General features: G+C 47.0%; 1 protein-coding gene across 1 annotated transcript in view; it reads left to right on the top strand.

The window, feature by feature from the left end:
- Positions 1-14,310, top strand: part of LOC129848153 (serine-rich adhesin for platelets-like) — a gene marked incomplete at its 3' end in the record, with an annotated part of 64,945 nt that extends 50,635 nt beyond the window's left edge. The window contains exons 2-4 of the mRNA XM_055915628.1: positions 7,832-8,185; positions 13,304-13,744; positions 14,064-14,310. Coding sequence (XP_055771603.1) covers positions 7,832-8,185; positions 13,304-13,744; positions 14,064-14,310 — 1,042 coding nt within the window. The remainder of the gene's footprint in view (positions 1-7,831; positions 8,186-13,303; positions 13,745-14,063) is intronic.
- Between the last annotated feature and the right edge of the window lie 494 nt (positions 14,311-14,804).

Here is a 14,804-nt window from a genome sequence, read left to right on the forward strand (position 1 = left end):
ACGGCACCGCTGGCTGGGGAATAAATAGACTGTGGAAATGAGGTCTGTATCTTGTTTGTGTGTATGCAGAGATGCCCAGAGAGGGACAGGGCTCAGTCAGCCTGTTCCTGTAAGCTCCTGTCCCACGGTCAGAAATGTTATGCATTATAATCACAGCTGTCTTTGTTCCTATTGGACACCATTACCTCTTCACTTCGCACCTTTCCGTTTTGGGGTTGTCAGTAATTGTTTCACCATCTTTTAATGTAGAGGGACAATGGCATGCTGTACTGTAGCATAATAGTTGATATTGATATCTCCGTCATCAGAATGTGGACCAGTATAGGAGTCGGGAATGGTGAATAGTTCATTAGGCCACACGTCCAAAGAAAGGGGTTGTTTTGTTTCGTTATTAACCTCCATTTGCCAGATGTTGAACCGCCCACCCACCTCTCTACAGTCTGTTAGACTCCAGATACGGTACTATGGTCCATGATACAGACCTCTCTACAGTCTGTTAGACTCCAGATACGGTACTATGGTCCATGATACAGACCTCTCTACAGTCTGTTAGACTCCAGATACGGTACTATGGTCCATGATACAGACCTCTCTACAGTCTGTTAGACTCCAGATACGGTACTATGGTCCATGATACAGACCTCTCTACAGTCTGTTAGACTCCAGATACGGTACTATGGTCCATGATACAGACCTCTACAGTCTGTTAGACTCCAGATACGGTACTATGGTCCATGATACAGACCTCTCTACAGTCTGTTAGACTCCAGATACAGTACTATGGTCCATGATACCCACCTCTCTACAGTCTGTTAGACTCCAGATACGGTACTATGGTCCATGATACAGACCTCTCTACAGTCTGTTAGACTCCAGATACGGTACTATGGTCCATGATACAGACCTCCTTACATTCTGTTAGACTCCAGATACGGTACTATGGTCCATGATACCCACCTCTCTACAGTCTGTTAGACTCCAGATACGGTACTATGGTCCATGATACAGACCTCTCTACAGTCTGTTAGACTCCAGATACGGTACTATGGTCCATGATACAGACCTCTCTACAGTCTGTTAGACTCCAGATACGGTACTATGGTCCATGATACAGACCTCTATACAGTCTGTTAGACTCCAGATACGGTACTATGGTCCATGATACAGACCTCTATACAGTCTGTTAGACTCCAGATACGGTACTATGGTCCATGATACAGACCTCTCTACAGTCTGTTAGACTCCAGATACGGTACTATGGTCCATGATACCCACCTCTCTACAGTCTGTTAGACTCCAGATACGGTACTATGGTCCATGATACAGACCTCTATACAGTCTGTTAGACTCCAGATACGGTACTATGGTCCATGATACAGACCTCTACAGTCTGTTAGACTCCAGATACGGTACTATGGTCCATGATACCCACCTCTCTACAGTCTGTTAGACTCCAGATACGGTACTATGGTCCATGATACCCACCTCTCTACAGTCTGTTAGACTCCAGATACGGTACTATGGTCCATGATACAGACCTCTACAGTCTGTTAGACTCCAGATACGGTACTATGGTCCATGATACAGACCTCTACAGTCTGTTAGACTCCAGATACGGTACTATGGTCCATGATACCCACCTCTCTACAGTCTGTTAGACTCCAGATACGGTACTATGGTCCATGATACCCACCTCTCTACAGTCTGTTAGACTCCAGATACGGTACTATGGTCCATGATACAGACCTCTCTACAGTCTGTTAGACTCCAGATACGGTACTATGGTCCATGATACAGACCTCTCTACAGTCTGTTAGACTCCAGATACGGTACTATGGTCCATGATACCCACCTCTCTACAGTCTGTTAGACTCCAGATACGGTACTATGGTCCATGATACAGACCTCTATACAGTCTGTTAGACTCCAGATACGGTACTATGGTCCATGATACAGACCTCTCTACAGTCTGTTAGACTCCAGATACGGTACTATGGTCCATGATACAGACCTCTCTACAGTCTGTTAGACTCCAGATACGGTACTATGGTCCATGATACAGACCTCTACAGTCTGTTAGACTCCAGATACGGTACTATGGTCCATGATACCCACCTCTCTACAGTCTGTTAGACTCCAGATACGGTACTATGGTCCATGATACAGACCTCTACAGTCTGTTAGACTCCAGATACTGTACTATGGTCCATGATACCCACCTCTCTACAGTCTGTTAGACTCCAGATACGGTACTATGGTCCATGATACAGACCTCCTTACAGTCTGTTAGACTCCAGATACGGTACTATGGTCCATGATACAGACCTCTCTACAGTCTGTTAGACTCCAGATACGGTACTATGGTCCATGATACCCACCTCTCTACAGTCTGTTAGACTCCAGATACGGTACTATGGTCCATGATACCCACCTCTCTACAGTCTGTTAGACTCCAGATACGGTACTATGGTCCATGATACAGACCTCTACAGTCTGTTAGACTCCAGATACGGTACTATGGTCCATGATACAGACCTCTACAGTCTGTTAGACTCCAGATACTGTACTATGGTCCATGATACCCACCTCTCTACAGTCTGTTAGACTCCAGATACGGTACTATGGTCCATGATACCCACCTCTCTACAGTCTGTTAGACTCCAGATACGGTACTATGGTCCATGATACCCACCTCTCTACAGTCTGTTAGACTCCAGATACGGTACTATGGTCCATGATACAGACCTCCTTACAGTCTGTTAGACTCCAGATACGGTACTATGGTCCATGATACAGACCTCTCTACAGTCTGTTAGACTCCAGATACGGTACTATGGTCCATGATACAGTAACTTTAGAACTGTTAGCTTGCAGCTTGTCTTTGTGCGTCAGGAGTGTGGGGACATAGAGCTTTAATTGTCATTCACAGGTCATTCAGTAGCCAGGCCTCAGAGTCTATAGCACTGTGCTAACAGGCACCAACTGAACTACAGCAGCCAGGCCTCAGAGTCTATAGCACTGTGCTAACAGGCACCAATTGAACTACAGCAGCCAGGTCTCAGAGTCTATAGCACTGTGCTAACAGGCACCAACTGAACTACAGCAGCCAGGCCTCAGAGTCTATAGCACTGTGCTAACAGGCACCAACTGAACTACAGCAGCCAGGCCTCAGAGTCTATAGCACTGTGCTAACAGGCAGCAACTGAACTACAGCAGCCAGGCCTCAGAGTCTATAGCACTGTGCTAACAGGCACCAACTGAACTACAGTAGCCAGGCCTCAGAGTCTATAGCACTGTGCTAACAGGCACCAACTGAACTACAGTAGCCAGGCCTCAGAGTCTATAGCACTGTGCTAACAGGCACCAACTGAACTACAGCAGCCAGGCCTCAGAGTCTATAGCACTGTGCTAACAGGCACCAACTGAACTACAGCAGCCAGGCCTCAGAGTCTATAGCACTGTGCTAACAGGAACCAACTGAACTACAGCAGCCAGGCCTCAGAGTCTATAGCACTGTGCTAACAGGCACCAACTGAACTACAGCAGCCAGGCCTCAGAGTCTATAGCACTGTGCTAACAGGCACCAACTGAACTACAGCAGCCAGGCCTCAGAGTCTATAGCACTGTGCTAACAGGCAGCAACTGAACTACAGCAGCCAGGCCTCAGAGTCTATAGCACTGTGCTAACAGGCACCAACTGAACTACAGCAGCCAGGCCTCAGAGTCTATAGCACTGTGCTAACAGGCACCAACTGAACTACAGCAGCCAGGCCTCAGTCTATAGCACTGTGCTAACAGGCACCAACTGAACTACAGCAGCCAGGTCTCAGAGTCTATAGCACTGTGCTAACAGGCACCAACTGAACTACAGCAGCCAGGCCTCAGAGTCTATAGCACTGTGCTAACAGGCACCAACTGAACTACAGCAGCCAGGCATCAGTCTATAGCACTGTGCTAACAGGCACCAACTGAACTACAGCAGCCAGGTCTCAGAGTCTATAGCACTGTGCTAACAGGCAGCAACTGAACTACAGCAGCCAGGCCTCAGAGTCTATAGCACTGTGCTAACATGCACCAACTGAACTACAGCAGCCAGGCCTCAGAGTCTATAGCACTGTGCTAACAGGCAGCAACTGAACTACAGCAGCCAGGTCTCAGAGTCTATAGCACTGTGCTAACAGGCAGCAACTGAACTACAGCAGCCAGGCCTCAGAGTCTATAGCACTGTGCTAACAGGCACCAACTGAACTACAGCAGTCAGGCCTCAGAGTCTATAGCACTGTGCTAACAGGCACCAACTGAACTACAGCAGCCAGGCCTCAGTCTATAGCACTGTGCTAACAGGCACCAACTGAACTACAGCAGCCAGGCCTCAGAGTCTATAGCACTGTGCTAACATGCACCAACTGAACTACAGCAGCCAGGCCTCAGAGTCTATAGCACTGTGCTAACAGGCACCAACTGAACTACAGCAGCCAGGCCTCAGAGTCTATAGCACTGTGCTAACAGGCACCAACTGAACTACAGCAGCCAGGCCTCAGAGTCTATAGCACTGTGCTAACAGGCACCAACTGAACTACAGCAGCCAGGCCTCAGAGTCTATAGCACTGTGCTAACAGGCACCAACTGAACTACAGCAGCCAGGCCTCAGAGTCTATAGCACTGTGCTAACAGGCACCAACTGAACTACAGCAGCCAGGCCTCAGAGTCTATAGCACTGTGCTAACAGGCACCAACTGAACTACAGCAGGTCAGACAATTAGGGGGACAGTGATTGTCCTCAGGAAGACAGAACAACAGTTTAAATACATTTTCCAATTTTGTCATCAAGGCCCTTTTTTTGCCATATGCTTTTCTCTTTTTTCCATTATACCTCTCTACTCGCCCCTCTGTCCTCTCCTTTCCTCTCTTCTGTGGCTGTGTCCCATATGCTCAGCTGTCTCAGAGCAGGTGACAAACTGCAGGTGGACCCCACACCTCCGCTCCAGACAAGCCCCCGTCCAGCAGACCAGAGGGGGGTCAGGAAAGGAAGATTTCTCTCATGTTGGAATGGTGACAGGCAGTAGATCCTGGGTTCTCTCATGTTGGAATGGTGACAGGCAGTAGATCCTGGGCTCTCTCATGTTGGAATGGTGACAGGCAGTAGATCCTGGGTTCTCTCATGTTGGAATGGTGACAGGCAGTAGATCCTGGGTTCTCTCATGTTGGAATGGTGACAGGCAGTAGATCCTGGGTTCTCTCATAGTGGCAGAACATTGATTGGGCCTTTAGTCTGATATCTATCTGTTTTTTCACATTTATTTATAGTGACTTAAACTAGCACTTACTCTCTCAAATAACATCAAAACATGTTAAGTGCAGGCTCAAATGAATGAAGTGTGAAGGGGGTTTATTATGTGTAATGAATAAAGGTTTTGAACTGTTTATCAACCTCCCTCTCAGTTATTAAGACGGTCTGTCTTGGAACCCACTTATATGGACATGTAATATGAATTGTCTGAGGGTATCGGTGACATTTCAGAATGCATTGAAAACAAGTGGCTGTCGATATTGGCATTTCACTGAGCTTATGCCTGTTTATGATATCCCATTACAATTGTCATTTAACGGTGGGAAAATGTCTGGAAAACTAGTTTTTAGATGACTTTTGTTCGATGCAGAGTTTCTGAGAAATGTTATGCCCAGGGGGTCAGTGTGTGAAATTGTAAAAGCCAAAGCCTCTGCTGGGTATGTAAAACAATCCCTCTCTCTGTGTGTGAGGGTATTGTAAAACAATCCCTCTCTCTGTGTCTGTGGGTATTATAAAACATTCCCTATCTCTGTGTTGTGGGTATTGTAAAACATTCCCTCTCTCTGTGTGTGTGGGTATTGTAAAACAATCCCTCTCTCTGTGTCTGTGGGTATTGTAAAACATTCCCTCTCTCTGTGTGTGTGGGTATTGTAAAACAGTCCCTCTCTGTGTGCGTGTGTGGGTATTGTAAAACAATCCCTCTCTGTGTGTCTGTGGGTATTGTAAAACAGTCCCTCTCTCTGTGTTGTGGGTAATGTAAAACAATCCCTCTCTGTGTGTCTGTGGGTATTGTAAAACAGTTCCTCTCTCTGTGTTGTGGGTAATGTAAAACAATCCCTCTCTGTGTCTGTGGGTATTATAAAACATTCCCCTTCTCTGTGTGTGTCGGTATTGTAAAACAGTCCCTCTCTCTGTGTGTGTGGGTATTGTAAAACAGTCCCTCCCTCTGTGTGTGTGGGTATTGTAAAACATTCCCTCTCTCTGTGTGTGTGGGTATTGTAAAACAGTCCCTCTCTCTGTGTGTGTGGGTATTGTAAAACATTCCCTCTCTCTGTATGTGTGGGTATTGTAAAACAATCCCTCTCTCTGTGTGTGTGGGTATTGTAAAACATTCCCTCTCTCTCTGTGTGTGGGTATTGTAAAACAGTCCCTCTCTCTGTGTGTGTGGGTATTGTAAAACATTCCCTCTCTCTGTATGTGTGGGTATTGTAATACAGTCCCTCTCTCTGTGTGTGTGGGTATTGTAAAACATTCACTCTCTCTCTGTGTGTGGGTATTGTAAAACAGTCCCTCTCTCTGTGTGTCTGTGGGTATTGTAAAACAGTCCCTCTCTGTGTGTGTGGGGGTATTGTAAAACAGTCCTGATCTCTGTGTGTGTGTGGGTATTGTAAAACAGTCCCTCTCCCTGTGTGTGTGGGTATTGTAAAACAGTCCTGATCTGTGTGTGGGGGTATTGTAAAACAGTCCCTCTCCCTGTGTGTGTGGGTATTGTAAAACAGTCCCTCTCCCTGTGTGTGTGGGTATTGTAAAACAGTCCTGATCTGTGTGTGTGTGTGTATTGTAAAACAGTCCTGATCTGTGTGTGTGTGGGTATTGTAAAACAGTCCCTCTCCCTGTGTGTGTGTGTGTGTGTGTGTGTGTGTGTGTGTGTGTGTGTGTGTGTGTGTGTGTGTGTGTGTGTGTGTGTGTGTGTGTGTGTGTGTGTGTGTGTGTGTGTGTGTGTGTGTGTGTGTGTGTGTGTGTGTGTGTGTGGGGCATTAGCTGGATGCACCCACCTTGCCAGGTGAAACATACAGCAGCAGCAGGTGATGTGACAGGCTTGCAAATCTTTAGAAATGAATAAAAGAACCCCCAGACAGATGTGTAGAGGATGTTTGGGGACGTGCTGAGAATGGAGAGGAGGAGGGAGGGACTAGTGCCAGCCTCGCAGCCAGACGGCCATCTTAGGGCTGTTATCACTGCCAGCTTGTTTGTGACACCTGAACCAGATGTCTCTCTCTCTCTGTGTGACATTAGTACTTTAAAACGATTTGAGGTATAAAAAAAACTACAGATTTAATAAGATATTTTTTATAATAGACATCAAGATGTTTTTAATGCATGTACATGATTCAGAGGACATTTCGTACAATTTCAGCCCTTTGGTCACATTAGCTTCACTCTAGTATACACACTAGGTAATTCAACTGTGAATTACAGCTTGAATGAATGTGCTTTAAGACTGAAATGTGTCTGACACTGTTAGTCTTCAATGCTTTCTAAATGAGGTGGGGAAGCATCAACATTTCTCTTCAGGTGATGAAAAGGGTTTTTGATTGTCAATGGCTCCTGCAGTGTAAGGATTCTGATTGCTATTCTCTCTCTTCAAAGAACTCATTTCTGAATCCCAGGCAAAATGGAAAAAGTGTTTGAATGGTTTTGCTCTAAATGGAAAGAAAATGACACACTCTCACTCTGCAACTTTGTGCAACTTTAAAAGGATCCCTCCATGGCTGAAGTAGCCAGCATTGACCCCTTGCTTCCCTTTCCGCTCTATTCCAGATGAGACGAACTACGACGCCTCTGGTTCTTCTGATGTACCCAATGACACAACAGCCTCCGCCCATCCCATTCACCCACTGGCCGGCTTGCTGTTGGTGGATGAGGAGCCTTTATCAGTCGTCCAACCAGATGGCAGGGCTGTGTCAGAGGGGGTGGGGCTGAGAGAGCAGCCTGCCTTCTCCTCCATACTGACCCTGCTGGCGGACAAACACCCACTGAGCTTGGTCCGATCCAAGGCCTCGCCAACCATCACCAAGGACAACAACCAAACCAGCCAGTGGCCTTCGGTTGCTCCCTTCTCCTCCTCTTCTTCTTCTTCTGTGGAGCCGAGCAGAGACCTGTCTGACAGCTCAGGTTTGACTCCCAGCATGCTTCACCAGACCAAGGTGTCATCAATTACCAAGGCGTCATCAATGTCAGTGTCATCAGTGGCGTCCTTCATGACTGGGGATTGGAGGGCAGTGTCATCATCAGCACATACATTGTTCTCATCATCATCAACAATATTATCATCACCATCATCACCACCACCATCAGCAGCAGCAATGTCATCACCATCATCACCATCAGCATCATCACCACCATCAGCAGCAGCAATGTCATCATCATCAGCATCATCACCATCGTCAGTAGCAGCAATATCATCATCATCATCATCACTATCAACATCATCACCAGCATCACCACTATCACCAGCATCATCATCTGAATGGTTAATAACAACAGCCTTTGCTTTATCCTATGACATCTCAAGCCTGTCTAACCCTGTCAGTGTGACACAAACTGCCTCATCAGTGTCATCTGTGTTTCCTCTGAATAAAACATCATTGAATCCCCCAATCCAATCCAGCATTAGTTTAGATGTAGATATATTTACAGTCACAAAGAGCTTACCACTTCCGCCCTCTGACTCCACTCACCAATCACTGACTAGAGGAGTGACCACAGAGACCAGTGGCACCAAATCACAAGTCAGGACTCCGGACTCTGCAGCTCCAGCATCGCTTCAATCCCATGGCTTGTATGGGACACAAAGGACAACATCGTCAAACAGAATAGACGCCAGCCCTTTCACAACATGGAAACCAGCAAAGACAGAACCAAACCACTCCACCTCTACTAGTGTTACCTCTGGAAACGTCCCTTTCACCGTTTCAGCCAGAACCATCAGATCAGCAGACAACCGCAGGAGCAGGACTGTTTTCACTAACAACAGAGAGACAAGCTCTTTACTTCTCTCCTCTCATGTCCAGGACAGTCAAGCTGATCAAAGCCAACAGGGCGGATTACAAACTTTCCGCTCAGCATTGCTGTCACCTCCACCTACTCCCTCACAAGGATATGTAGTTCCTAGTCTCATCACAGGGGAAAATATCAGTGTAACACAAAACAGGACGAATAGAGATAAGACATGGACAGGTAGTCAGATGGCTTTTATAAGAAGCACCTGGCCTGTAGCAGTTACCTCAGTGCCTTCTCATGCTGTAGATTCAAGTGTATCTTTTATAAGAAGCGCCTGGCCTGTAGCAGTTACCTCAGTGCCTTCTCATGGTGTAGATTCAAGTGTATCTTTTATAAGAAGCGCCTGGCCTGTAGCAGTTACCTCAGTGCCTTCTCATGCTGTAGATTCAAGTGTATCTTTTATAAGAAGCGCCTGGCCTGTAGCAGTTACCTCAGTGCCTTCTCATGCTGTAGATTCAAGTGTATCTTTTATAAGAAGCGCCTGGCCTGTAGCAGTTACCTCAGTGCCTTCTCATGCTGTAGATTCAAGTGTATCTTTTATAAGAAGCGCCTGGCCTGTAGCAGTTACCTCAGTGCCTTCTCATGCTGTAGATTCAAGTGTATCTTTTATAAGAAGCGCCTGGCCTGTAGCAGTTACTTCGGTACCTTCTCATGCTGTAGATTCAAGTGTATCTTTTATAAGAAGCGCCTGGCCTGTAGCAGTTACTTCGGTACCTTCTCATGCTGTAGATTCAAGTGTATCTTTTATAAGAAGCGCCTGGCCTGTAGCAGTTACTTCGGTACCTTCTCATGCTGTAGATTCAAGTGTATCTTTTATAAGAAGCGCCTGGCCTGTAGCAGTTACCTCAGTACCTTCTCATGCTGTAGATTCAAGTGTATCTTTTATAAGAAGCGCCTGGCCTGTAGCAGTTACTTCGGTACCTTCTCATGCTGTAGATTCAAGTGTATCTTTTATAAGAAGCGCCTGGCCTGTAGCAGTTACTTCGGTACCTTCTCATGCTGTAGATTCAAGTGTATCTTTTATAAGAAGCGCCTGGCCTGTAGCAGTTACTTCGGTACCTTCTCATGCTGTAGATTCAAGTGTATCGCCGGCTGTGACGAGCAGAATATCGGCAACATATTTCCCTATCTCATCTAACACCTTACCAACCTTGTCAGATACCGACTCACCCCACTCAGACACCACAGTGGCTAAGTTAACAGGCTCGTACTGGAGCACAGCATCTCCTCAGAGCTCAACATATTTCCCTATCTCATCTAACACCTTACCAACCTTGTCAGATACCGACTCACCCCACTCAGACACCACAGTGGCTAAGTTAACAGGCTCCTACTGGAGCACAGCATCTCCTCAGAGCTCAACACATTTCCCTATCTCATCTAACACCTTACCAACCTTGTCAGATACCGACTCACCCCACTCAGACACCACAGTGGCTAAGTTAACAGGCTCGTACTGGAGCACAGCATCTCCTCAGAGCTCAACATATTTCCCTATCTCATCTAACACCTTACCAACCTTGTCAGATACCGACTCACCCCACTCAGACACCACAGTGGCTAAGTTAACAGGCTCGTACTGGAGCACAGCATCTCCTCAGAGCTCAACATATCCCAGAGATTTAGTAACAGCCACAGGGCACACCAGCTCAAGCACTCCTGACCCCAATAGGAATAATGATGAGGGAGGAAGAGCAGGAGGGGAAGTCAGCTTGGATTCAACTGCTCAGACAAGAAGTCACCCCCTCAGTGACTCCACTCTCAGCTCTGTATCTGGAACACTGAGTGACTCCACTCTCAGCTCTGTATCTGGAACACTGAGTGACTCCACTCTCAGCTCTGTATCTGGAACACTGAGTGACTCCACTCTCAGCTCTGTATCTGGAACACTAAGTGACTCCACTCTCAGCTCTGTATCTGGAACACTGAGTGACTCCACTCTCAGCTCTGTATCTGGAACACTGAGTGACTCCACTCTCAGTTCTGTATCTGGAACACTGAGTGACTCCATTCTCAGTTCTGTATCTGGAACACTGAGTGTCTCGCCCATGTCTGCTAGTAGCGTAAACCTCGGAGACGCACGATTGACCCCTCTAAACTCGCTGACTCCTTCCTTGAAATCTGACATGGGCCTGATGTCACTTCCTGTCACTGATCCATCAACTTTAGCTCAGCACCTGACACGGGCGTTAACCTCTCCCACCCTGCATGCTAGTCCCTCAACAGTACCCCAGGATCCCCAGTTCACCCTCTCCATCATCCTGAGCACCAGGCACCCTTACTTTAACCCAACGGTCTCTAGTCTCCACAGAACTGATGATGCACCGACCCAGTCTGCCTCTAGAGGAACCACATCTACACACAGACCTGTAGTGCTGTTAGCGACGCCTCCCGCTACCTCACCATCAGCGACCCAGTTTCAAACAAGGCCATTGTATATTTCTGTTAGCACAGGGTCTGAGGTAGGTTCCCCTGATATGACCCCTGAAATGTCCCTCGATAAGTCAGCTGAAATGTCCCCTTTAAATTCCTCTGAAATGTCAACTGAAATGTTCTCTGAAACGTCCCCTGAAATGTCCCTTGTAACGTCCCCTGCTATAGTTGAGGATTCCTCCACTTACATCACAGACCTAAGTGTTCATGTTTATAAGGGAACACCCCCATTAATGGGATCTCCAACACCCTCCTCTTATGTTACAGAGGACTCGTTGATTTCCAGAGGGACCAACGCTGAAGGTTCTCCTTATCTACGCCCCACTGATATCCCTGCAGATGTGAACACTGCAGAGGCTGTACCGACTCCTCTTAAACGTGCCTCCCACACAAAGAAAACTACAATAAGGGGAAAAGATGTTCTCTCTACAATGTCAGAAAGTCCCACCGTCATGAGGGAATACCCTACTCCGTCTCAGACACCGTTAATAAATGAGCATAGTCATCTTTCTCATTCTGATATAGACAGGAAAATGGGCGTGTCCTCAACAACATTGTCTACATATTTTAATACCATAACCTCTGATACAGAAGGACTTTCCACTAAAAGCCTGGAACTCAATGGACATCTAACACCTGTCTCCTCTCACTCACCTGATAGAGCATTCTCCCCTGGTGCATCGACACTGATGTCAAATGGGAGAGAAGATACCTTTGTTGGACACACATCTGTCACATATACTAAAGTGAGACCATTACCCAAGCCCTGGAGTTTGACACCAGCCAATCTGATGGCTTCTATATCCTCCACTACACAGAAGAGAATCATGGAGAACAACACTCCCCTGTTAGAGGGGTTAACATCAGCATTATCAGTGTCCATGCCAGAGAACAACACTCCCCTGTTAGAGGGGTTAACATCAGCATTATCAGTGTCCATGCCAGAGAACAACACTCCCCTGTTAGAGGGGTTAACATCAGCATTATCAGTGTCCATGCCAGAGAACAACACTCCCCTGTTAGAGGGGTTAACATCAGCATTATCAGTGTCCATGCCAGAGAACAACACTCCCCTGTTAGAGGGGTTAACATCAGCATTATCAGTGTCCATGCCAGAGAACAACACTCCCCTGTTAGAGGGGTTAACATCAGCATTATCAGTGTCCATGCCAGAGAACAACACTCCCCTGTTAGAGGGGGTAACATCAGCATTATCAGTGTCCATGCCAGAGAACAACACTCCCCTGTTATCATCATTATCGTCATCATCATCTTCATCACCATCTTCACTATCATCATCACCATCATCTTCATCTTCATCATCAGCAGCAATATCTTCATCACCATTGTCTTCATCATATTCAGCCTTGTTATCAATGACATCGTCATCATCCGTCATGTCACACCAATCTCACATCAGCAGTGTGTCCAGTCTCACCACATCTCCCAGTCTGTCCTCCCTCTCCATGGAACGTTCTGATTCAACACCATCATCCACTTCTGGGTTGAGTTTGAGTGTGATGTCACCATCCCCATCAAGTGTCTTCCCCTCCACTGGTATGACGTCATCACCCTCTGCCCTCATGTCCCGTGGTGTGACTTCATCACCCAGCTCCCTGGCATCCAGCGTGACATCATCATCCACTGTCCGCTTGTCCACTGGTATGATGTCATCTTCCTCCGCACTCATGTCTCGTGGTGTTACATCATCATTAATCTCCCTGGCATCCAGTGTGACATTATCATTCCCCTCCCATCTCTCAGAGGAAGTGAGTGTGACTTCTGTTCTTGTTACAGAGACAGCGATGGAGGAGTTAACCGTGGGAACATCCAGAGAGACAGGGGTTAATTTCCCCAAAGACAACGAGACCAGATTATCCCAAACAGGGAACCTCACCTTAGCCGACAGGCCTGCACTCACAACATCACAGAAGTCACCTTTGACCCCTCGAGAGGACACAACGACTGTATCCCTCCAGCTCACGACCGTGACCACCACAACCATAGCTTCAACCACAACCACAACTACAACACAGCCAATCACAGAGAGCCCAACCACGACAACAACACGCAGAACCACCACCACCACCACCACTGCTCCAGCCTCCAGGAGGACACTGTCACCTCCAATCCCAAAGACCAAACCCAGAGGGACGACCACCCCGTTCCCCTTCACCACCACCACGGAGGCTCCACCCCGGCAGTGCAACGTCACAGAGAAGATCTGGGTTAAAACAAGTAAGAGACACTATTTGAACAACTCAAGAGATTCTCAAGAGAATGCCATGAACCTTTCCTCAACAGGTTGTTACATTGTTGGTTGTGGTTGTAATTACACAGATATATAGTTGAATATATATAGTTATATTTTCCAAATAGAATATGCCTTCCCTCTCTCTTCTCCTCCCTGCCTCCTCCCTCTCGCTCTCTCTCTCTCTCTCTCTCTCTCTCTCTCTCTCTCTCTCTCTCTCTCTCTCTCTCTCTCTCTCTCTCTCTCTCTCTCTCTCTCTCTCTCCCACCCCCTCTCTCTCACCCTCTCATATTTTTGTCTCTACAGTTCTGACCATCCATGTGAGAAGGAACCGTCTGGACAGCATCCAGAGACAGAACCTGCGTAGAGGGCTGACCCAGGCTCTGAGTAGAGCTCTGAATGACACCACTGCCCAGGCTCAGGTCAGTAGGACTCACACCTACTCTTTCTTTCTCTGTATGTATCTCTCTGTATCTCTCTCTGTATGTATCACTCTGTATCCCTCTCTGTATGTATCTTTCTGTATCTCTCTCTGTATATCTCTCTCTGTATCTCTCTCTCTATCTCTCTCTGTATCTCTCTCTCTCTGTATCTCTCTCTCCCTCTCTGTCTTTGTCTCTCTCTCTCTGTATCTCTCTCTCTCTGTATCTCTGTCTCTCTCTCTGTCTTTGTCTGTCTCTCTATATATCTCTCCCCCTCTCTGTCTTTGTCTCTCTCTCTCTGTATCTCTCTCTCTCTGTATCTCTGTCTCTCTCTGTCTTTGTCTCTGTCTCTCTATATCTCTCTCTCTCTCTATCTGTCTTTGTCTCTGTCTCTCTATATCTCTCTCTCTCTATCTCTCTTGCTCTCTTTCATGTGTGGTGTAGCCTCTGCTGAGTCCTCAACAACTGGATGTTCTGGTTTTCAGGGGAAATGAAAAAAGAGAGCCGGTGACTTGACTTCCGCTTTTGGACGTTAACAAGGTGACCGCAGGGCGACGTAACTCCTCCTCCACATTTACTGGATTGGTTGAACAGACCAGTATGTAGGGGATCTAGTTTCAGGTGC

Source organism: Salvelinus fontinalis, unplaced genomic scaffold (assembly GCF_029448725.1).
Source record: "Salvelinus fontinalis isolate EN_2023a unplaced genomic scaffold, ASM2944872v1 scaffold_1020, whole genome shotgun sequence".
Taxonomy (NCBI): Eukaryota; Metazoa; Chordata; class Actinopteri; order Salmoniformes; family Salmonidae; genus Salvelinus; species Salvelinus fontinalis.